The sequence below is a fragment of the Manis javanica genome, chromosome 3, assembly GCF_040802235.1.
Source record: "Manis javanica isolate MJ-LG chromosome 3, MJ_LKY, whole genome shotgun sequence".
Taxonomy (NCBI): Eukaryota; Metazoa; Chordata; class Mammalia; order Pholidota; family Manidae; genus Manis; species Manis javanica.
In genome coordinates this window covers 184,141,607-184,165,900 of record NC_133158.1, presented here as the reverse complement: position 1 = coordinate 184,165,900, position 24,294 = coordinate 184,141,607, and the positions used below count along the sequence as shown (strand labels likewise).

Below are 24,294 nucleotides of genomic sequence, written 5' to 3'. Positions count from 1 at the left end.
TGTGTGATTCTCTTTCTCTCTCTCTCTCTCTCTCTGCTCTCACACACACAAACAAATTACTAACTGGTGTAAATGAATAAAACTTTTCCAAAATCAAACTGCCAGAAAATAAACAGTCTTCCTAATAAAGATATAGGACACTTTATTTCTAAGTATGCATAAAGGTTTCACTACGAAACAACTATGATTGCATCCTGTCTTCAAACTAAAAACAAGACAAAATTCCAAGACAAATGGAATTGCCTGAACTTTACAATGTTAAAAGTGTCTTTTTTTTTCTTCTGGTTGTTAGGCTGAATAAACCCTATTTAAAGCTCGATATAAGCCCTACCTCATTTATTTATGTAGATACTGATGTACACAACCTCTGGATTTTTTTCCAGGAAAGCTTACTAAATTGTTATTGGATATATTTTTATTTAGTTGGAAAGAAATTATGATCAAGAATTAAAATGTCATGGTCATGTAATAAATACACTAATAGATATGAGCAAACCCTAAAAAAAAAATCCCACTAATGGTTTAACAGAGTAAAATGGCATACATGTTTTCCTTTTTTTAACCAAGGATGAAAACATGAGGCATAATTTAGGAATTGCAATTCTTTTAAAAGCAGTAACTCACTTAGGTTTCTAAATACCCTCTGTCTACTCCATTCCCTTAAATCACGTTCTGAGAAGTTTGCCTCAATGTTTCAATCATCAAACTGGCTATTTTTAGCCTGCTGCAATAATTATAAATGAAATTATTTCTTTATGAAGAATATACTTTTATGTAAATATTTTTGCTATAACAGCAAATGTTTTGGATTTGAGAATATAATTTGGACTCATTAGGTACTTTTCTTTCTGTATTTCCCAAGAATGCTAACAAAGACATGTCTACAGGAATGCCTGAACTACTGGGACCATTCCATTTTGTCATCTTATTTTTATAAAGTACTCTCCTAAGGCAAATTTATAAAGCTGTACACTTAAAATATTAATATCAAAAACCAATTCGTCATAAAGACTTTTTCCTATGTCAAATTTTGTGGTATAAAGGCAAGTTTTGAAATGCTTTACAACAGCAAAATTGTATAAATCTCTAGGAATATCATTTACTAAGTACTCTTTCCAAAATAGAAAATTTAGCATAGTATAACAACCAAATACAACAGAAGATCTTCTAATGTAATCTTATGGAAGATTTGAAATAAAGAGTAATCTGAGTTCCTCAGAAGAGATGTGCTAAAGAGTAATCTAAATTCCTCAAAAGATGTGTTAAAGATATGTGCTGAGTAAAGATCACTTCTGTTTCACAAGTGATCTTTATGTGAACAGACAGTTGTATACTTTCTTATTTGAGATTCAAACTAGACAAAAACCCAGCCTTTGCTAGGGAGAATTTTTTGCATTTTCATATATTTCCTCCTGAAATTTCCTAACAGTCTGATCTATAAACCATGATGAGGAAAATTAAATTAGTGAACTCTTCTCATGTTCTTTTGGGCAACAGGCTTGCTCTATTATTTAGGCAGAGGGATAGGATTTACTCATTAAATCTCTGTAGGTCTTAGTTATGTCATCTAAAAAATGCAACAGCTTAATGGTCTAGACCTTTAAATTTCATGATTCAATAACTCTCTAGATAAAAGTGTGCTATTACATTTGCTACTAGAATTTACCCACTGTAATTACTTTATTGGTCTCCTGATGAATTTCTGCCCCAAGGGCTATAATCCCTAAAATGCCTTGATAAAGGAAAATGATATTAAATTATCATTCAGGTAAATATTGAAGTTAACACTATATGTGAAAACTAGAATGTACATGATATTGATGAGGGGAAAATTCCACTGGAGTAGAACTTACTATGAAACATGTCAGTGAATCAGTTCATATTCTATGAATTAATAAGGCATCAGTTTTTCCCTCTTTCTGTGACTTACCTACTGCATTTCTTTGAATCTATGATGCCACAGAATATAAGCTGCAATGTTATTTTACGGATCACCAAGAAAGAAAAAATACTTCCAGTAAAGCAATGACATATAAACACTGTAAGTAAATCTCATATTTACAATACTAAAATGTTTTAAAAATTCCACACTTAGAAACAATGAAATAGAGCATAGGTAAAGATTTTTGACAAAATTGGTTAGTATAATCAAATAGTCAATACAAGCACTTGTCCTTTTGAGATAAGATAATTACCTAGCAGGAAGAACTGACAAGTTAAAATGTTAGCATACAAATATATAGAAAAACAATTCAGTCACCTTCCTTGTATAGAGGATGCCAAAATATTTATGAATTTGTTCTTGATTTGAAATGGGAGTGTACTTCAAGAACGTTCTTCTTTGGTTGCATAAGCTACAGCTTTAGAGCTTTCGTGTTAACAATTGTCAGAATGAGACTCTAGAAGACTAGGATCTTAAAATCATTTAGAAAATATTCAAACATTTTCCTGCTGATCTCACCTTGTCAGGTGCTCTGGAGACATTCACAGAAGTGTGATGTTATTTCACTGAAGTGTGACATTATGTATTTATTGTATAGTATAATGAAAAGAGCTCTGCCATTGTTACTATTACTGCTTTTATCTATAATTATTACTATTCCTTTCATATTTCCTCTCAAAGAGATAGAGTAGCAATACATGGTGAGAAGAGCAAATATGAACGCTGCCTCTGAACATTCCATCACCTGTGACAACCGTCTCTGACTGTGCATTGCGCCCCTCCCCTGAAAGCTCAGCTTGGCATCAGACCTCTTCACAATGCAGCACTCCAGGCAGCCAACATCAGTAGATCAGACTTGGCCCTATGACATAAAGCTATTTCATATCTCAGAGATAAGGCAATTTTTTCCAAAGATAGGAGAAGGATTCCTTATGTCCATCTACATAATAGCACAAACCTGCACAGAGGTGGTATGAATTGTTCCCAGGTATGACTTTGCTTAGGTAAGTATCTTTTCTTCATTCTGTTGTTAGAGCTCTAGCTGTTATTTTTCCCCCAGACATAAATTTAGAAAGAGGATAAAAATCCAAGGATGGGCTGTGGCATAATCTGACTCTTCTCAACCCAGGAAATTGCCTAGATGCCACTCTCTGCTAGCATAGCATGTAGGTGAAAACTCAGCTGCTCAAATCTGACTTTCCCAGTTTTGCAACTACAAAATCAGAATCTGAGCTGAACCTTAAATATTACCCAGATATTCTTGAGCTTGGGTGACTGCCAATTCCTCTCCTCTTAGAAGATACCTCAAGTTGTCACCCCTCTTTCCTGGCTCCTTCCTCCTACCCTCAGTCTCAATGGACTCCTCCTTCCTTCTGAGTGAGTAAAAACCATAGGATATTTACTTCTTAACTTTGATTTCCCTCTCATTTTGGCAGGGGATCCACCAGCCCAGCTGTCGCAGCCTCCGGGCTTTGAGTCACCCTGGCGCACTGAGATTTCCCAGCTACCCCTAGACACCATGTGACAGACGCAAGCCATTGCCACTGTGCTCTCCCCCCGCAATCCTAGAGCAGAATCCCAGAGCCAGGTCTTGTTTCACTCCACTGAGGTTGGGGAAGTTTGTTATACAACCATAACCTAACACCTGCTTATTTATTAATTCTGTTTTCTTGGCTCAGCACTAAAAGATGAAAACAAAACTGTTTACTTTCTCACTGCAACTCCCTCACCCATTTACAACTTCTCTGGCTCTTTCCTCTGACCCTGTGGCTTCTCTAAGAATAAGGTACATTTACTGTCCTTCATTTGCTCCTCAAATATGGTCCAACTGAAATGTTTCTGCCCAGGACACCAATGACCAAAGCTGGTAGATACAGTTCAGATTTTATTTATTCATTCTTCATGTTGCATTTGACCCTCTTATCATCCTGTCCTCCCAGACTCTTCTTTTCCCGTGACTTCGCTAACCCTATGCGCAGGATTTTTTCACTTTTCCTACTGGCTGTTCCTCAGTCTTCTCCCCAAGGATCTGCTGTCTCCATCTACTTCTGAGGTGATTCTCTTCCTATGATCTTGTCAAGTAAGCGGGCTAGAGATGTGACCTGTTCATTAGCCTCAAACGGAGCCCATATTGTGTACTTCCTCACAGCAGGCCAGGACTGTCTCCCTAAAGCCAGACAGCACCAAACTCAAATTGCTTTAAATGTAGTGCAAAGAAAGATGTTTTTAGCCAGTTAGAACCTACCTATTTTACATACTGGGAAACTACACTCATCTGTTCACGACAAAACAAATCCTATAACCACGAAAGACACCAAACTGCTCTGCCCCTTGCGGCCCTCTGAACCAAGTCTCCCACCGCGCTGCTAAGGGATGTCACCTAGACACTAAGCCCCTCTCTGTTTTCCTCTTCTCCCCAGAGTGTCCGTGTCCCATCCTCCTGCTGGGCATTAGCCTCCTTCATTGTCTCTGGAAGGTCTCCTGCTGGGAGAGTCTGCTCCTGCTTTGCAAAGCTGTCCAACACCACCCAAAAACAGCTTGTTCTGTACTGTCTTTTGTGGTTCTGTCTCTTCACTGATCGACCTTGAAACCCCCAAATTTATAAGAGATCTCATTCTTAATCTTCTTCTTTTCACTCTTTATGCATAATAAGACCTGCTATCAATTCCATGCTTGTTTGCTCATGACCCTAAATCTACAGATCCCTCTCAGGTTTCTTTGGCAAATGTGCTTCTCAGCCAATGTCATCATCTCTATCTTTCAAGCCAGAATCTAAGAATTGTCGCCAGTACTTCTCTCTCTCACACTCTCAAATCCACCTGTTCACAGAATCCCATTGATTTTACCCCCTGAATACCTCTCACATGTGTTCTTTCACATCAAGCTTTACTATTTCTTGAACTAAATGGTCTCTGCCACCAGTGCTTGCTTTCCAGATTGTCCAAGTAAAATAAAGTGCTATGACCTTTTTAACCAACATTTCAGTATCCTCCTCTCCCACTTCCCACATACTTCAGTCATACTGAACTATTTGCACTTTTCTGCATGATACACTCTTTCACCTTCAAGCTATTTCCGCACTTCTCACCTGTCCATCCTCTCCAACTGCTGGCTTAACTCTCACCAATTCCTCAAATTTCAGTTAAGTATCTTCTCAACTACGAAGCCCTCTCTTACGTCTCTCCATTTCTCCAAATCCCCCTATAAGCTGAATATGCCTTATTTATATCCTTGCTGCACCTTAGGTTTATTTCTAACACAGAATTTATCACACTATATTGCAATTAATTATTTACTTGCACAGATCTACAACTACTCTGTAATCCCTGGAACACAGTGACTACTTTTTTTAACCTCTTTAAACTTAGAGCCTGGAATGATATCTGGCATAACATAAGATACTGAAAAAGTTCTGATGAAGGATCAAAGAATAAGGAATAGGGTAGGATTACATAAATTATAAACACTAATTGAGCCCATTTGTTCATGAGTTCAAACTTAAATATTTTGTTCATTTTTTCATCTCAAACTTAAAATGTCTTTGGCATTTTAGCTATGGTGGAGTTTGCTACTTTTATACATATACCTAAGAGATATACACATCTACATTTTACACATATAAATGCTTACTACTATACTCTTCTTAATGATTCTTCTTACATTTCTGGATTTTCTTATGCATTGATTCTGCTTTTCCCACTAGGTGTAAGTTTGAATAGTAAACCCTACTGCTTTTGAAAATACATATAATGTCTAGTAGAGAGATTTCTCATATCTTTTTCTACTTGCCAAATAATATACTTTTAAAAACTGAATTACATGTAAACATAAGAATATGGTAACAAATGCACTGCTGAACAGCATATTATTCAACCATGTCAACTTTTGATTCTGGGTTTATGCTTTGAACAGTTCTCCAAACATTCTTTTTAAAGACTATTCAAAACAAACCAATATATCCCCCCTAAAAAATAAACTGTTTCTCTTTCATATCCACTTAAATATAGTAAATCTATATTTAGACTTATAACTAGATTTAAAATATTAACCATGAAGAGTTAGCTAAGAAATGGAAATTTGTTTTTAAAAAGTAGGGGATACTTATAAACACCACCACTTTTTGTGGGGATTCTTGATCTACAAGGGAGAGACTATATGGCCTGTATATGTATTTACATGACAGAATATTATGTCTCAAAGGAATTCATCTTGTCTTTCATATTTTGTGCTGAAATTTTAAAACTAATATAATTAGATAAAAAAGGCTTGTTGATATATACAATACCCACAACTTTTAAAAAGAATGAATCGATTATGATTATATAATTATTATAGCTGCGGGGAAGAGAATATGCCAGTAATAATGAGAAGCAGTATTTCTTTCTTGCTTTTTTTTTTCTCTACTATGGAAGGGAGACAAACAATTTCTATGATCACCAAACTTTTCTGAAGATTCAAAAAGGTTATTTTCCCACATACATGTCTGTAATGTGTACTGGTTAGCAGCATCGAGCCACAGATACTCAGAGTTCAAAGGAGGCTCCACATCTGTCATTCAGAACATTTCATTTCACAGACAAAGAGAGTGAAGACAAAAGCAAGCAAGGACTTTGTCTAAAGCCACACCATTAATCTGTGATAAAACCTGGCTGCAGTCCAGGTGTTTGACAAGCGTCCATTATACAAATATGTATGTGATATGTGATCGTACAACTATATACCTGTGTTTCACACATATGTGTATGCATTTTTAGCATGGAAAATTAGCTTATATTTAATGATTTAATAATCATTAGGGAATCAAAATGAAAGATAAAGTTTTGCTTAGGTAGCACAGCACTTGCCAGAAGAAAGCAATGAAATGTTTACGGTGCCCCATTAGGACCTCAAAATTATCACTGAATTGTCTGGTAAAATGATTCTATGCACACAATACTTAGGGTTACCTGTTTTGTTCCTTTAAAAAAATTGCACGTATTTTGCAACTTTAAGTTAGGTCCTTGTTTTAGGTCCTATATATTGATTATATGGCAAACTATTACTATTCCAAAGAAATCAGCCCAGTAATGAGCTGATTATAATATCAATTATAATATCAATAATATTATTGATAATGTGCAGAAATCACCCTTTCCACATCTTCTAGGAATGAGGGATTTAAATTTATCATGATAGAAACAATAGATAAAGAAATGTTTATTCTGAATAAATATAACAAGAAATCCTCACAGAAAAAAATGGATCAAATAAAATAATACTATTTTCTGTAGTTTATTTATGCCCACTCTTCCTAGAATTAATATATTAAAATCACATATCATTTGAGATTTTATCAAAGCACTTTAGTATCTGTCCTTCACAAATGTTAGCTGTTATTAAAATGCAGTTAACAACTTTGACCAGAACAACAGATATGTTCCTCAGAGAAATGTTACCCTAGACATTGTTTGAAGAGTATATTTCAATTATTTGTCTTAGGAGTCCAACGTGACCCACTTTAACTTTCACCTTTACAAATACACAGTCTTTCATAATTGATAAAGAACCATGAGAACTGAGAAATAGCCACTTTAATTTTATAACACACATAAAATTCGACTTAATTTCCCAAATGAACATTTTATAACTAGTGAGTAGGAAAAATACATAGAGCAGAAGTGAGCAAATACTATTTCTGTTCTCAAAGGTAGTTCTCCCCTTCTTCGAATGTTACTCCGCGAAATAGAAAGAAAATTACTCTATTATGTTCTACAAAGAGTGATGATGATTAGTCTTGAATCCCTTTTGGGAAGTGTAAAGATAAAAGTACACTTATCTTCATATCTTCTTTACGTAGCATATTGTTGGAATTGTGAAATTGAGAATTTCTTCGAAAAAGGGGTCCTTTGTCATGTGTTCACTCCATGTGTATCGAATGTACATAGTATTTAAAGAAGAAATTCTGACTCTTTTTGAGGCTTTCATGTTTGTATGCGTAGCGGGAAGGGAAATGGTGGGTCAATCAAAATCTTCACCTCTATGACATGTTGACCTTTAATTATTACTCTAATAACAACAATGACTTCAGCCTAAAGGTTTGTGTTGTCAAAAGAAAAAAAATTGTGGAAAAAAAATAAAATTCATCTTGTATTTTTAATATACAAAAGCTTATAGCATTGACTAGTTTATTGGAAGAAAGCCGCAATGGGGTTCATTTGTAAGTTGTTTTAAAGCCAGTGTGTATTTGATGTACTACAGCTGTGCAAGGGGAGGAAGGATAGAAATTTATGTGGCAATGTGTAGTACATTAACTGTACATTAACAGATGTAGGACTTGAGAAAGTCTAAGAACCCAGCTTCTTCTCACCAGTCACCCCTTCTTGACACTCCCATCCCTCCCCTAACCCACTGTAGGATCCTATGAGCCTGCTCAGACTGCCTGTTGTGTTAAGCTTTGGGGGAGTCTATACTAGTATTCCAGAAATGAAACAGAAAAGAATGACTTAAGAAGTGGATTTACTTGAGGTACGTAAAAGCTCTTGCATGATTCACTGGCTGGTACAATTACAATCTACACAGATCCCTGGGAATCAAATGCTGAAATTCAGCAGAAAAGGTGCGCAATAATTTTTGTAATTTCTGGGGTAACAGCATTTGCTGCCCTCAAAAATTAGATCTACAAGTGGCTCCCAAGGGACACAGTCCTGTGCAGTTTAGACTGCCAGCTCCACAGGATTGCATTCATTACCAGACACATGATTCTGCGACTGTCACATAGCCCTTGTCAGTTTTATTGTGTATAAAAATTATAACGTTTCTCCTGCACTGCTATAGTCAAACGCATATGGACCTCTCCCCAATATCTACGTATTCATTGCTCTCTGTCTCTCACACACATACACACACAAAAACACCAGAGAAGCCTAAAGTACTTGCCAAGTAATGACGAACCAAAAATAAGGCAAAAAGTGTCATAGAGATTTGGGAACATTGGGGATGGAAATCACGTTGAGAACAAACGGAGGACAAGTTTTGTGTGGGGGGATGGGGGGAGCGGTTGGTCTTGTTTCTAACCTATGACAACTCCTTTACCCCCTCCTCTTTTCTGGTTGTGGGTTTGTTATGCCTTGCTCTGTTCTCTGCGGTGCATCACTGCAGACTCTTCTGGATCCCCAGCACGTTCAAGGCAACCTTTCTGCCTAGACTTCTCCCTCCGTCACTCCAAAAAGGTGCGAGAAAAAGCGGAGTTTCGTTTTTTTTTGTTTTTTGTTTTAATTTTTATTTTCCTGGACAGATAAATCTGGGGCCTTTAAGCTTTTTCTCAAGAGCCTAAACTCTCAGAGATACCCCACCCCACCCCCAAACCAGCTCAAAGATGACTCCGAGTCCCCTTCACCCGGCTGGGGCAGAACCGGCAAAAATCTTCCCGCAGGTCCGGTGACCTCGGCCGTGACCGGGAGGCGGAGGCGGAGGCACGGGGCGCCGGCGGGCGTGCGGCGTCTCCCCGGGTGCGGCGTCTCCCCGGGGACCCCACTCGGCGGGGTGGGCGCGGGATGCTTGCGCCGCGGCTGATACGGCGGCTGCGGACGCGCGGCCCGGACAGGGTCCCCGGGGTCCCGGGCGCGGTCACGTGCTCCCGAGGCGCCTCTAAAGCCCCGCTGCTCGGCGCTCACCCCCGCCGACGCCGGGTCCGGGCCCCCCTCCCCCGAGGGGCGCAGTGGGGAGCCTCAGCGGCGCGGCTGCGGGGCGGGCCTGGCGGCGGAGCCGGCGGTCGGAGATCCAAGGCGAGCGGGGACGGCGCCAGGGGGGACTCTTCGCGGGGCAGGTACTCACCGGGGCAGCGCGCCCGCCGACCGGAGGAGGGCGGCCGGGGTCGCGCGGGGGCGGCGGCGAGCGGCGCGCTCCGGGGCAGCTGGCGTCCGACGCCGGGGGACCGCAGCCCGCGGGGGCCGCGCTGCCGGACACCCGCAGCCGCCTGCGCCCCGGGCCGCCGCCGGGCCGCGCGGCGCCTCGTGAGGTGGTGCACCCGTGCGCCTCGGGCCCCAGAACCCGAGGAAGTTCACAGACCTTTAGCTCATCTTTAAATGAACTGAACCCTCGTGTTGGATCGAAGCCAAAAGACTTTGCCAGTAGACCCTGGAAATGGCCTAAGGCGCTCTCCGCAGAATTTTGCAGCCGGAATACAATTTTGAATTCAGATTTCTAAGGGAAGAGGAACTCTGCTGTTAGAATTGAGAAGGTGGCGCGTGCCTGCGTGTTTGTCAGCTGAGCAGAGCTGTATTTATCTTTCCAACTCAAATTTTGCCACATTCTTGCTTTAAGAATAAATCATGGGAATACTTGAGAACATGGAATTTCACCATTGTTCTAGGATCATAGCAAAATAGGTAATAGTTAATATTTTATCATTGCTGGAGGGGAAAAAATTGCAGATACAGTTTTTTTTTCTTCGTGTGATTGACGTTCTTTGTGAGATGTGCATTTTCATTAGGCAGGAAATTACCCTAATAAAGAAACCTTATTCAAATGTATAAGCTTAGTGTTTTAGTATCCTTTGAGTTGCTTTTTAAGAACATTCTACTTTACATAAAGTCTATTCATAAGACTTTGTCTTGGTGTCAGATATAGCCCAATTTTTATTAAAAATTACAATATGTCTTTACAAAGATAAATTGATTTTTTAAAGTCACCACGGGTTGATGAAGAGCTTTTGTTTTTTTCATCTTTTACTCTAGCAGTTTGATGTTTCAGCCTGGGAATTCTGATGGTGGGGGATAAAACTAGATATAGAAGAGAAGAGCTAAATCTCATGGCACGGCACAACAAAGGTTTCACACTGTCAATATCACATGTCATTTAAGTTATTTCATTTTCAAAACATTCTCTCTTTGGTTATATTTCATAATTCCTCTAGTAATCTGAGATGAGGAAAAGTTCATATATAACATTAATTTCATTATGTTAAAAAATTATGTTGCATAGAATTGTACAGCATTCATTATAACATTTGTTGAAAACCAGATAATTATATTAAACAGATTTACATTTCCATTGTAGGTTTGCATCTTGTGCTTTTCAGGAAAAAGGAAGTGAAGTGGTAAGTATAAGAAATCTTTGTGTGGGATTATTATTATTATTATTATTATTATTATTATTTGCTTGCATTTTAAAGTAGTTCCTCTACCTTAGATTTTCAGTTTTAAAAGCAGAAGATTAAGTTTTATTGGAGAAAATTTCTGACTTTTAAAATATCCCCTGGCTATAAGGAGGTACTGTTAAAGAAACAATTTATCATTCCATCCCTGCCACCACTTGTATTATCTCTAATTTAGTTGTGAGAAGTCTCTCATTGGCACAAAGATTCACGGAATGCTCATTTAGTGCAGAACACGATATTAGGTGTTGGGTGTGTATATGTTATGTGTAGGTGATGTGCACTGGGGCTAGAGGGAAAGCAGGAAAAGACTGACTACGTAGTCACACCAAGATAATATGAATAAACGAATATTGAATGGATATTAGGAAAGACAAAAACATAAGAAACAATGATAATTTGTCTATCAATAGGTACAAATAAGTAGCCATTATGTTCAGCAACAGTGCAAGTGTTTATGCTGTAGTGAAAAAAATGCATCACTGAAAGTCATTCATTCCTTCATCACTTATTTAGGGCCTTTTGTTTCTCAGGCACCTGCAGTCTGTAATTACTCACTCTGTAATCTTAAATTAATCCCTCATGGAATATTTCCTTATATTCGCAATAACTATGCTGCGAAAGCCTGGCGGAGCACCTAGCATAACAGATGTTAGTGAATGCCAGGTAAGTGAATAAAGGCAGGACCAACTCACCTTTCTCAGCTTTCATTATTGAGGAACTTCCCCTTTAAAATCACATATAAATTGATGTATCTTAGAGAGGGAAAGTGTGGCCCTAAGTTTTTCTTGTGTCCAATAAATACTTAGAATAACATTTCCTTCATATGCTTGCTAACAAGGTGGTGGTTTTTATAATTTAATGAGTTATACGTGCATATATTATAATAGAAAAGTTTTAGCAACAAATTGTACGGTCTGATACTTCCATTATAATAAAAATGTGTATTGTAAATGTTTTCTGCTATTTTAGCTTTATGTTGCTTAGGTGATAACTTCATCATTGAAAATAATTTAAAATTTTCAAGTGCTATGCCATCACAATTGTCTAGGTATATCCTCATTTCATTTGGGGTCATTTGAAAACTTGTTCAATTTCACTGATTCCAATGTATGAATGTGTATGTAGACAAACACATACATATATTTACATACATACACAAAAGCTCTGTCCTGAATTTGTCCATATTCCCGGGGTGACTCATTTCTGTTATTTTTAAGCTGGGGAAATTACTCTATTTTCCCAAAGTTATTAGTAACAAATATTTACTTAGTATCCACATGTACAACATACAAAGAATTGAGACATTTTCTCTTATCTCCATTAAGAAACTAATTGAGAGGACTGACCACCTACATATAAGGCAATCTGAATTTTAGACTCAAAACTACATTGTTTCTGTTACTATAAATTGTGCTGCATTTTCTCTTCCTTCTAAAATTTTTGGACATTAATATTTTACTCTAAGGAAGGATCATCCTATAATTATATGTCCCAAGAATGCATGATGCCATTGTAGAATCAGCTATCCAATTCCTCTGTCATCTTTGTGTTGGTAGTAGAAAAGGCAGTCAGTAACTACAGATGTACAACAAAAAAAGGATTGTTTCAAGAAAGTGGGTCAAGAGAATAATAATTTTAAGCAGGATCACAGTGGCAAAGAGCCTTTAGATATCTTAAGTATAAATAGGATCGTGAAAAAGCTCTGTGAAGCTAGGGGATCATGGATCTCAGGAAATGAGGCAGACAGCCAAATCAAGGCTATGTTGATTAGAAGCTCTATCCATGGTATTTTCAGGAGACCATTGACTGGTAATGTGATGAGTAAGATGATTCAATAGGCTATGTGAGTCACTTTTATTCTAGTTATCCTTTTTAACTTGAGACATCAGTGTAAATTGTTGGTTTGGGTTTAGAATGAATGAATAAGATCTTGAGCTTCTGAATTAATTTATCTTTAAATTAAAAGGGATGTAATTAGCTTCCAGAAAGTCATTCAGTCAACATAAAATCAATTGTAGCTGTGAAAAACTTAAACTTTCAAGCTTTCTCATAGCACAGTGATGCCTACATCATTCTATTTGAAACTCACTGTACATAACCTGAAGTTAAAGTTATTTACAATGAATGTATGTACAGAACAGGATTTTCAATTATATATACTATTTTTCTTAGCAATATGAATTCATTCAATGTTTCTCAAGCTGAAATCTATTTTCAATTTTTAAATTAAAAAATAAACAGATAATTTTGTTTTTAAGGGCACCGTCATACTGCTGGTCAGTAGCTATCCTAATATGTGATAATCTGGTACATCTCAAAAGACTGAGAACTAAACGTGAGATGATTTTAGCATCCAACATTGTGTTCACATAGTCAAAGTACATCTTGACATTTATTGAGTACCTACTATATATACCTAGGTCCTTAGATAGTGTTTCTACATTGAGAAGCTTAAATTTGAACACTGTGTGAACTAGATCATATTTAGAATTCCATATTTTCATTTAAATTTTTTATTTCCCCATGAACATTTATTTAACACCACAATGGTTAAGTTACGGTGCCATGTATTGTGGTAGACACCATAGTAAGAGTTAGTTTGTACTTTTCCATTGCTTAAAAATAAATAAAGTAGATTAAACAACTACAAACAGAACAGTGTGAGGGTTCTGAAGAGGGAATTACATCCAATTGAGTAGATCAAGAAATACTTGAGGACAAGTTTGGCTTTGACTCAAGTAGAAAAGGAAGAAATTTTTTAAGGTAAGATTATGTGACATTACCATGTATCAGGTACCTTGACTAGAGAATGATATTAATAAGCTATTGTAAATTAGTTATATTGAAGCTCTTATCTACATTTGCCTTTCCCTTCCCTTACATTATTTCTACATAAGTTAAAAAAAAAGGTCTGGTATTTTAACTCAAGTTAACACTAACCATATACATGATGATAGACTTTATCTACTGTCACTTTTAAGGCTGAAATTTGAACTACACTAGGAAGCAGGTAAAGACGTCACTGAAATTTCTTAGGAGATTAATAAGATATTGGGAGTACATTGTGAAATTTAGTTTCCCTTTCAGTGGATTTATTTATAGTAGTCATGGAATTTCTTTCAAGTTACCAACTAATGTCTTTTCATTCCATGCCAGGACTATAACATGGATTTAGAACTTGAGGATTATTATAACAAGACACTTGCCACAGAGAACAATACTGTTGCCACTTGGAATTCTGATTTCCCAGTCTGGGATGACTATAAAAGCAGTGTAGATGATTTGCAGTATTTTCTGATTGGACTCTATACATTTGTAAGTCTTCTTGGTTTTATGGGGAATTTACTTATTTTAATAGCTGTCATGAGAAAGCGTAATCAAAAGACTACAGTAAACTTCCTCATAGGAAATCTGGCCTTCTCTGATATCTTGGTTGTACTGTTTTGCTCACCTTTCACACTGACTTCTGTCTTGCTGGATCAATGGATGTTTGGCAAAGTTATGTGTCATATTATGCCTTTCCTTCAATGTGTGTCAGTTCTGGTTTCAACTTTAATTTTAATATCAATAGCCATTGTCAGGTACCATATGATAAAGCATCCTATATCTAATAATTTAACAGCAAACCATGGCTACTTCCTGATAGCTACTGTCTGGGCACTAGGTTTTGCAATTTGTTCTCCCCTTCCAGTGTTTCACAGTCTTGTGGAACTCCAGGAGACATTTGGCTCAGCGCTGCTGAGTGGCAGGTATCTATGTGTTGAGTCATGGCCATCCGATTCATACAGAATTGCTTTTACTATCTCTCTATTGTTAGTTCAGTATATTCTGCCCTTAGTTTGTCTAACTGTAAGTCATACTAGTGTCTGCAGGAGTGTAAGCTGTGGATTGTCCGAAAAAGAAAACAAACTAGAAGAAAATGAAATGATCAACTTAACTCTTCATCCGTCCAAAAAGAATGGACCTCATGTGAAAGTCTCCAACAGCCATAATTGGAGCTATTCATTCATCAGAAAACACAGAAGAAGATACAGCAAGAAAACAGCATGTGTGTTACCTGCTCCAGCAAGACCTCCTCAGGGGAGCCATTCGAGAACACTTCCAGAAAACTTTGGCTCTGTGAAAAGTCAGCCATCCTCATCCAGTAAGTTGATACCAGGGGTCCCCACCTGCTTTGAAATGAAACCTGAAGAAAACTCAGATGTTCATGAAATGAGAGTAAGCCGTTCCATCATGAGACTAAAAAAGAGATCTCGAAGCGTTTTCTACAGACTGACCATTCTGATTTTGGTGTTTGCTGTTAGCTGGATGCCACTGCACTTGTTCCATGTGGTGACTGACTTTAATGACAACCTTATTTCAAATAGGCATTTTAAGTTGGTATATTGCATTTGTCACTTGTTAGGTATGATGTCTTGTTGTCTTAATCCAATTCTATATGGATTTCTTAATAATGGAATCAAAGCTGACTTAATGTCCCTTATACACTGTCTTCATATGTCATAATTCTCAATATTTACTAAAGGAAGAACAAATCTTGGGATCATCTAAAATATATTCATGACAACTATGTATGTATAATAAATTGTACTAACATGGAATTTAACTTATGTTATAGTTCTGGATTTGAGTGTCAATTCATAATATATGGAAGATAATTTTAATGTGTTATATGATGAATTCATTTAGTTGATTAAGTCAGTGTCAATACAACCTGTAATTTCACTTGAAAAACAGTTATATTGCCTTTCATTTCATCTTGCAAACAAATAAATTGTAAGTTTTTGTTTAAAATAAAGTTGTGCCTAACTCAGTATTTTTCACTAAAAATAATAATAAGCAAAAGATTTTTCCTTACGAACATTTGATTTCAAATTTGAGGAATATCTATTATTTATTTATCTTCATTTCTACTGTTCAGGCTTCTTAATGTTTAGTTTGTGAAAATCAGAAAATATTTATCATACACAGCAAATTGTAACTAAATAATAGATATACGCCCAAGTTATGATTATAATCCCAAGCATTAAGTAGAGTTTTGGAACTCCTACAGGAAAATGCTTATTTCTTATTAGTGATAATTGGTCAAATTGTCAGTTTGTCCCCACTGTCCTAGGAATACACAATTAATTTCTCAGATAAAATAAATTTTAAATCTTTTCTGGCTTATACCACCACATTAATACTATCAAATAAAGATTGTTTTTATACACATCTTTTGTATTCTAAAATGTGAAGTATAAATGATATCTGTATATTTAAGTATTAAATAATTTTAAAGAATACTTAAAGTGTCCATAGGGGGAAAAAAAGGTTAATTTTTGGGCCAAGATACAGAATGATTAATATACTTTGTTATTTCAGTACTGAGTTTTCATGTGCTCTTACTACATTGAGTCATTTTCTTCAACTGGAACTTTTTGTTTCTCTTAGCCAGTTTTTTAAGTAACCAAATACCTGAAAATAATGGAATATTTTCACAGATGCTCTGCTGTACAAAATAGGATTGCTCTCTTCAGTTCTTATGACTCATTTAACCATCCCCTGTGTTGAATCCTGTTCATAAGGGAAAAACAAAAAGCAAATCAAGAAACTTCTTAATCTTACAAATAATAGGTAACCCTGGTAGTTATTTAATCAGTTGAAAGTCCAAAATCTTTGAGGTCCTTCTTTCAGTCCCCTTCCTTCCCTAGACCATGGCTAACCTTAGGAGAAGCTGAAAATGGCTCTGGTCCCCACGGTGCCCTCTGCTGGCTCCTGTTGATCTCCAGCTGAGTAGTCATCTTACCTGATCAGGTACACAAGCCTCCAGCCTCTGTCTGTACTCTACAAGGTGTAGTCTGTTCCCAGCAAGGTCAGGGCCTTAGAGTCCAGCCCCACAACCCGTACCCCTGCTGACACTGTCAGATGTGAGCTTTCACTGTGTGATGGTTCTGAGTCTCAGCCGCATCCATTTTTCTGAGCCTGGGCCATCTGCTCCGTGGGGTCCTGCCCCTGCCAAGTCTGGGAAGTCTGGGAACTTTAAGTTCATCACTGAGAACTCTACAGGAACTTGGGGAGTTCTGCTTCTCACATAGGTCACCAGTATCTGAGACATGGGCTTAGAAAGACCTTCTCTGCCCAAACGTGAGCTGCCCGAGCCACACTGTCAGCGCCCCCTTATGCTGCTACAGAAACCCTCCTCTTTTCAGTCCCTTTCTAGATTTTCAAATATGAAACTGGGTACAAGCCCCTCTGCTGTAACTTCCCTCTAACCTATCTGGTGTATATGAGTGGCTTCATAACTCTATATGAAAGCAGATAGAAAAACTGAAGAAACCTTGGTTCACTTCAGCTTTTTCTTTCCTTTTTATTCTAAGGGCTTGCACTTCTTTTTGCCTTTTAACTAAGAGATGTCCTCTACTAATAATACCTTCATTTTTCTCTGTGCTATGGCTTACAGTAAAACTATACCCAGAATATCACTTTGTTTCTGTAAAAGGAAGCTTTTGTGATTTAAAACCTTTTGCCCATTTCAATGCTTGGAGTAAAGACAGTTGTCTCAGCCAGGACCAAAAACAAAGTCTTAGGCTGAAGACTGATCTCTTAAAAACAACAGGTATTTCCACTTTCATTAGGGTAATCAATTTCAAGGTTTAATTTTAATGATTAAGCAGAGAAAAAACTTACTGATAAGGGCAAGTACAAACACATCCGGGAGATATTTCATGCTGTTAGAGTAACTTACATTAGCAAATGCACAATACCTGTCAAACTTCACACATTTTATGGTTGTTTATAGATGAGTTTAGTTAAACTGGATAAACCAATTTGGGGCTCTTAAACTATTGAACTCAAAGGAAGCAATGATGCCGGGGTTTTTGTTCATAGAGCCGAAGAATGAGCTTCGCAAACACTCAAGGTAGGAGAGCAAGGTACAGGCTTTTATTTAGAGATTGAGAAGACAGAGCTCCTGGCGCACACCAGGAGGGGACAAGAGAGTCCGTGGTTGGCTCCTTGTCTCCAGGTTTTATGCACGGTTGAGGATTTTCAGGAATGAGGGTAAAGGGCTTGGGGTGAGGACTTGTCGAGTGGTCTCAGAATGCTCATTTTGCTGAGTAATAGAAGAAATTTCCTGCTCTGATTCTCTCTCAAGATAGCCGTTTCCCTCTGGGAGCACATCAACCAAGACCCCCTACCCTGCCCCAAGGTGGGCTGGGTTGTTGCCTGTTTGCTGAAGTGTGTTAAGAATCTTACTTCTTAACTTCTTGGGCTGTTTATAGTTGGGCTTGTTTACTAAATCAGTATTTTTCCTAAGTTGCAGATTACTTTGTTAGGATCAGAGAAGGAAATATAGCACATAGGTATGGTTAAAATAAGCTGGGCCTTTTAACAGGCTAAGGTAAATTTTACAGTGTCATGATCTAAATTGATACAGTGAAGTCACAGTGATCCCGGGGTTCTTGTTCATGAAGCTGGTAGGAGAGCAAGGGCAGAGACTTTTATTTAGAAATAAAGTGAGAGGAAAGAGCTCCTGGCTCACTCCAGGGGGGGACAAGAGAGATGGGGGTGGTGCGTTGTCTAGGGGGTTTTATAGGCAGTTGAGGATTTTGGGGAACTGATGGCTTAGGGTGTGGACTTGTACCACCTACCCTGCCCAGAAGGTGGGCTGGGTTGTTGTCTGTTTGCTAGGGCTGTTTGCAGTGAAGTCACGGGTTATGCTGAGATACCCTGTGGAACACTCAAACATTCCAGGCAGAGATGCCCCTGGCCTTTTGATCTTTAACTGATCTCACTGAAGATGTCTATATTCCTAGTCTAGTATCTTTACCCTAGAGAATTAGTGGGACCTTGGCTTTGCACAATGCTGAACACAGAGTTTCGATAGGGACTTTACATTGTTACTTTGCTTTGACGGTAAATACCTTGCCTTGCTTTTTCTGGAGGCCCTCACCCTGCTCTGTCTAAGCCCATGGTCCCTGTCTCAACAGGTTATGCTGAGACACTTCTCTTTATCTGCAGAAAACTCAAACATTCCAGGCCAAGTTGCTCCTGGCCTTTTGACCTTTAACTGATCTCACTGAAGATGTCTATATTCCTAGTTTGGTGTCTTTACCCTAGAGAATTAGTGTGACTCTGCATAATGCTTATTACAGTTTCAATAGGAACTTCTTTGCACATTGTTACATTGTTCTGACTGTAATTATCTTGCTCTGCTCTTTCTCTGGAGGCCCTCACCCTACCGTGCCTAATCCCATGGTCCCTGTCTCAGCAATGCATCCACCCTGACCTGAAGTGACCCAATGTTCTTAACTGATAGTTGAAAAGTTTGAATGGGTTGGTGGACAGGTATTGGTAAGAAAGGGATTCATGGTTTTAGATTATCATCCAAAATAATTTCTTCCATGGAGACTTGCCTAGTGAGTTAAACAATTTATGTTCAGTAGACTCCTCATTTCTCAAGAGCTGGTTATCAAACTTTTCTTCCTATTCCCTTTTGGTGTCTGAGTTGATTGTTGCATAGCACCTTCATAAAGCATGGTTAGGGGAACTAAATGGAGGTGGAACTAAAAAACAGTCAACCTTATTACTTTTTAACAATGATTTAAAAATATTTAATTCAGGAAGAGATGTTAAACTGAGCTTTAATAGCTTTTTAAATTATTCTTGCTAGGTATTGAAGCCAAATTCTGGTGCGCTAAGACCCCCACCCCTTAAGATCCAATCACCAATGACCAGATGATCACCCACCCCTTAAGATCCAATCAATGTGGAATACACCCTACCCCTACTCCTTAAAAACATGCTTCCTCACCCATGAACGGCTGCTCCTTCTCTCTGGGTGCAGCCATTTTCTCTTTCAGATAATAAAATCTCTTGTATGGGCCAGTGTCTCCTGAGTCATTCTGGGGTAAGGAGGGTCACAGCAAGATACCCTTTCAGCTATGTTGCCCATTACTGTGGATAATAAAACACTAAGTGAAAAAATCTGATGAATGCACTTAGAACAATTAAAATGATCAGTGAAAAAACATATATAAAGATTAGTTTATTCAGATATCTATTGAATACTTAACTGTGTACCAGGAATCTTCTAGGTGCTTGGGATATAGCAAGGAAAAAGATCTCTGCTCACTTGATGTTTGCCTTTTGGGACCAGGGCAGTCAGTGGATGAGGTAGACAAACAATAAGGAATCAGAACAATAAAAGGTGAATTACATAGTCATAATATAGTATATAGATAGCTGTGTTCATTTCCTAGCACTGCCTTAACAAAGTTCACAAGCTGGGAGGCTTAAAACAATAGACATTTATTGTGGTACAGTCCTGAAGCCTAAAAATCTGAAATCAATGTGTCCAGTGAATACTGGGCAATGCTCCAGTGAAACTCAGGGAGGAATCACTCCTTGCAACTCTTCCTAGCTTTCCTGGTCAGTGGGAGATCTCTGACTGTAATCTCTACCTTCATCATCATAGTACATATTCCCTGTGTCTCTGCATTCAGATTCCTTCTTCATAAAAGGACCCCAGTCGTATTGGAGTAGTGCCCCCTGGCCCATCCCAGTGGGACCTCATCTCAATTTAACTAATTAAATCTACAACAACCTTATTTCCAAGTAAGACCACATTCTGAGGTGCTGGGGCTTAGGATTTCACCATATCTTCTCCAGGGGATGGTGAGGCAGAGGAGACAATTCCATAACAACACAGTAGTGGCTGGTAGTAATGCAAAGGGTCTTGGAATGAGAGACAGCAGAGTTGGAGTGGTGTGGGTGTGGCAGGACAAGAAGGAGAGCTGGATGTGATTTCCACTGGGTTGCCTCCATAATCTTCACTGAGAAGAAAACTATTGTGCAAAGATTGGAAAAAGGTGAGGGAGTTAGCTGTGTGACAGTCAGGGAAGAGAGCACTCCAGGCAGAAGATACAGCTAAGGCAAAAGCCTTTAAGCTGGAGCACGCTTTGAGAGTTAAAAAAACAGGAAGGAAATCACTGTAGCAGAAGTGCAGTCAAGAGAGAGAAATTAGATAAGCAGCTAATTCAAGAACAGTTCTTACAGGTTCTTACAGGCATTTGTAAGGATGCTGACTTTCACTCTTAGGAAAATAGAGAGCTATTGTGGATTTAGACCAGAGATGTGATAAAATCTGATTCACACTTTAAGTGAATCACTCTATGAGAAGAGATTATGTTCCTCTGTCTTTTTTTATGTTAGCAAGCATGAATGCTTAATGTCTACATATACAAATACATTAAGCATTCATTTTTTCTATTGTGTATATATATATAATATATATACTATATTCTGTAAATATAGTATATTCTGACAGTGAATATATACATATTTTTACATATGTAAATAAGGGAAGTTGTAAAATGATGTTTTAATTCTCATTTTCTTAACATTTATTAGATTAAAAACATTAATGGAAAAAGACGCCCTCCTTTACCCATTATTTGCTTACCCTATATATGAGTAAAATTGAAATTTATCCATAATATCTCGCCTTGCTTTAGTACATATGCATATGAACATGAGCTCAAGGGTGGAGAGAAGTATGGCTTTAGTAGATTTGCATCATTCTTCAGGGGTGGAGAGAAGTTCATCTCCATATCAGTGGGTAATTACCTGGGCAAGGAGGGCTTATCTGTACCCGAGAGGGGTGGGGAGGGGCGGTTTTGCTGCAGCTGAAGCAGGAGAGAGAGATGGGCCAGACTGCAGTTTTGTAAGCAATAAATGGGTTTTTAACTTCATTTCTCCCTTTGACTGATTTCAGTTTTTGGAGTATTTTGCCCCGGGATTTCCTTTCCCCGGACTTAATACTACAGGAAAAACAGGTTGAATGTGTAATACTACCTCTGTATTTACTGGTTATCTAAAAGTGATTAACTCAAGTATTTAAACACATTTGAAGAGTTTTGATTCATTGCCTTAATTGTCACTACTGAAAAAACTTAAATAGTTTCATCTTTGGCCAATGAAAGCCACTTCAAGTTAGCTCCAGACCCTTATTTTTTTGGTCTAGTGTTTATAGTTGTTATCTGTGGGAAAGTCAGGTTCAGTAGGAGCTATGCATCTATATCAGAAGTGGAACTCCATAAAGAGAAAGTTTGAAAGAATGAGAGTTTCCCAACCAGGGGATTTCTCTCCCTTTCTCTCAATAGGTTTACTAAAGAAGTGAACTTCAAGAGTTAGGTAGTACAATGATCGGACCTAGATGATCCTGAACGCTTTTAATAACTTCATTGTACTTCATTTAATTTGGTCATAAGTCAGGCTTACTTCTACTGACGTGAGCCTGATCCGATAACCCTCCGAACTAGAGCCCTTCTGATTCCAGGAAGAGCCCTTCCCCCAAGCTAAAGGATTAGTGGTAACTTTCCAGTACCTGGCTAAAGGCCAATAAGAGACCCCCATGTACCCTAGACGAGCCAATCCTCCCACCACTGTACACCTTTGCTCTCCCTCCCCCTGCCTTCTTTAAAAACTTGCTGCCTGCCCTGCTGGGTGTGACTTCTCAGGCCTGTAGTACCCAGGCGGCAGGAACATCACCCGGGAGTGGCATTCAAATAAACTACCTGGCCCTTTGTTGCCTCTCTTCGCCTGCTTATTTGGGTTAAAATTTATCTTACACATTGTCATTGGCATCTTCAAAAAGACATGCATATTATTGGCCAGACACGCTGGAAGCACTTTATATGAATGATCTGATCTGCAACTTTGCCATCAAGGACAAGGCTCTCTGGTACTGCTTTGGTCTTGTGTGTTCTCTATGGATCTTCATGGAGCTCAGGGAAGTGTTTGGGGCCATTAAAATCACTCAAGGTACAAAGAGGTGTTGTAACAATGTATACAAAGTAATATTTATTATTTTATTTCCTCTCTTTTAACAAAACAGTTTTGAGACTTCCCATGTGCACATTGAGTCACATGGTAAGTAGTGTAGGCCAGAAGATTGTGCTGGTGACTCAGTAAGTTAGCTGCTAATGCACTTGGCTGAAGCCTAACCACAGTGGTGTTTTAACCATTACATAGTTAATATTGTTTTTAGTCTTAGACTTAAGTTATTTAACATGGGCCATTATTTCATAGGAAGCATAGGGAATACTATTGAACTACAGTTAATGAGGAGGATGAATATGGTAAGCTTGCAAATTTGTCTCAAGATGCTATTCAGTAGCATTATCTCATTAAAATTTTATATAGTAAAATTTTATATAGCATATTTAGATGTCTTTATACCTAATAAAAACATTGTTAAACTAGGAAACAGCTGGGCCTATTTGGTGTTTGATTTATTGGGAATGAATAATATCCAATTCATGATCAAGCTTTGCAGTGAAGAGCTCTATAAATAGAAACCTAAATTTCTAAAATATTTAACCACTTAAAATCAAAACACAAAAATATTTTTATGAAAAGATTGAATTCATAAAGTACAAACTGAAACAATTCCAATCATCAGGTTATGAAAGCAGTGATTTTTTTTGTAAACTATTGACTTCACAACCATTGATTTGTATCTACATTTGTAGTTAAATGTAAACCTATTATCAAAAAATGTAATTTTCATTTGCAAATTCATGAAGTTATAGCAGCTTCTTCTAAAGTAAGTTAAAGCACTATGTGTTAGATGTAAAAATGATCTACATCTCTTTGGAGAGATAGTAAATATTGTTACAGGTCCCTGTAAAATGGAAAAAAATGTTATCTTCAGCAGCAGCTTAGGCAGCCTCTAGAAATACTTTTGTTGTGTATATGTACATAGTGCTGAGCTAAGAGTCTTGGTGGAAGTTCAAGAGATAAAGAAGAAAGGAGCCAAGGGGTCCATTACAGTCTTGGTCAGTTTAATTACTTGCTCAGTGCCTCCGTTTGGGCTGCCGTCCCGGGCTTCTCCCTGTCAGTAACAGCGGTGTGAAGTGCCCCGTTTCATCTGTCTCCCCTCCCCTCTTTTCTGAACCAAGTATCTTTCACTTTGTGTTTTCCCTGTTATTCTTCTTATGTCTTTTCCTCTTATTCTATGGTGTGATGAAAATAGTGACAGATGGCTCCTTGCCATCATTTTGATGATTTTCCTCAAAGAAGAATGGATTTTTATCTGAGTTTCCTTCCTTGACTTACTAAAACTTAATAATGGAAAGATTTGGTTTTTGTTTGAACCTACCTCTGTTTTCTTAGGAGATCTGCCAGAAAGAGTGACACTTCTCTGATCACCATATCGATGATCTCAGAACTA

General features: G+C 38.0%; 1 protein-coding gene across 5 annotated transcripts; it reads left to right on the top strand.

Annotated features, from left to right (window-relative positions):
• The first annotated feature begins 8,943 nt into the window (after positions 1–8,943).
• Positions 8,944–15,839, top strand: NPY5R (neuropeptide Y receptor Y5). 5 transcript variants are annotated; one of them, XM_037015860.2, is made up of 4 exons: positions 8,944–9,150; positions 10,979–11,018; positions 11,609–11,741; positions 14,235–15,839. In XM_037015860.2, exons 3-4 carry the CDS (start codon positions 11,658–11,660, stop codon positions 15,582–15,584), a joined length of 1,434 nt encoding a protein of 477 aa, XP_036871755.1. In that variant the 5' UTR covers positions 8,944–9,150; positions 10,979–11,018; positions 11,609–11,657; the 3' UTR covers positions 15,585–15,839. The 5 variants fall into 5 exon arrangements, with proteins under 5 accessions (XP_036871755.1, XP_036871756.1, XP_036871754.1 ...); XM_017667392.3 differs by lacking the exon at positions 8,944–9,150 and adding an exon at positions 9,605–10,308; XM_037015861.2 differs by lacking the exon at positions 11,609–11,741 and having other exon boundaries at positions 8,945–9,150.
• Positions 15,840–24,294: the final 8,455 nt, after the last annotated feature.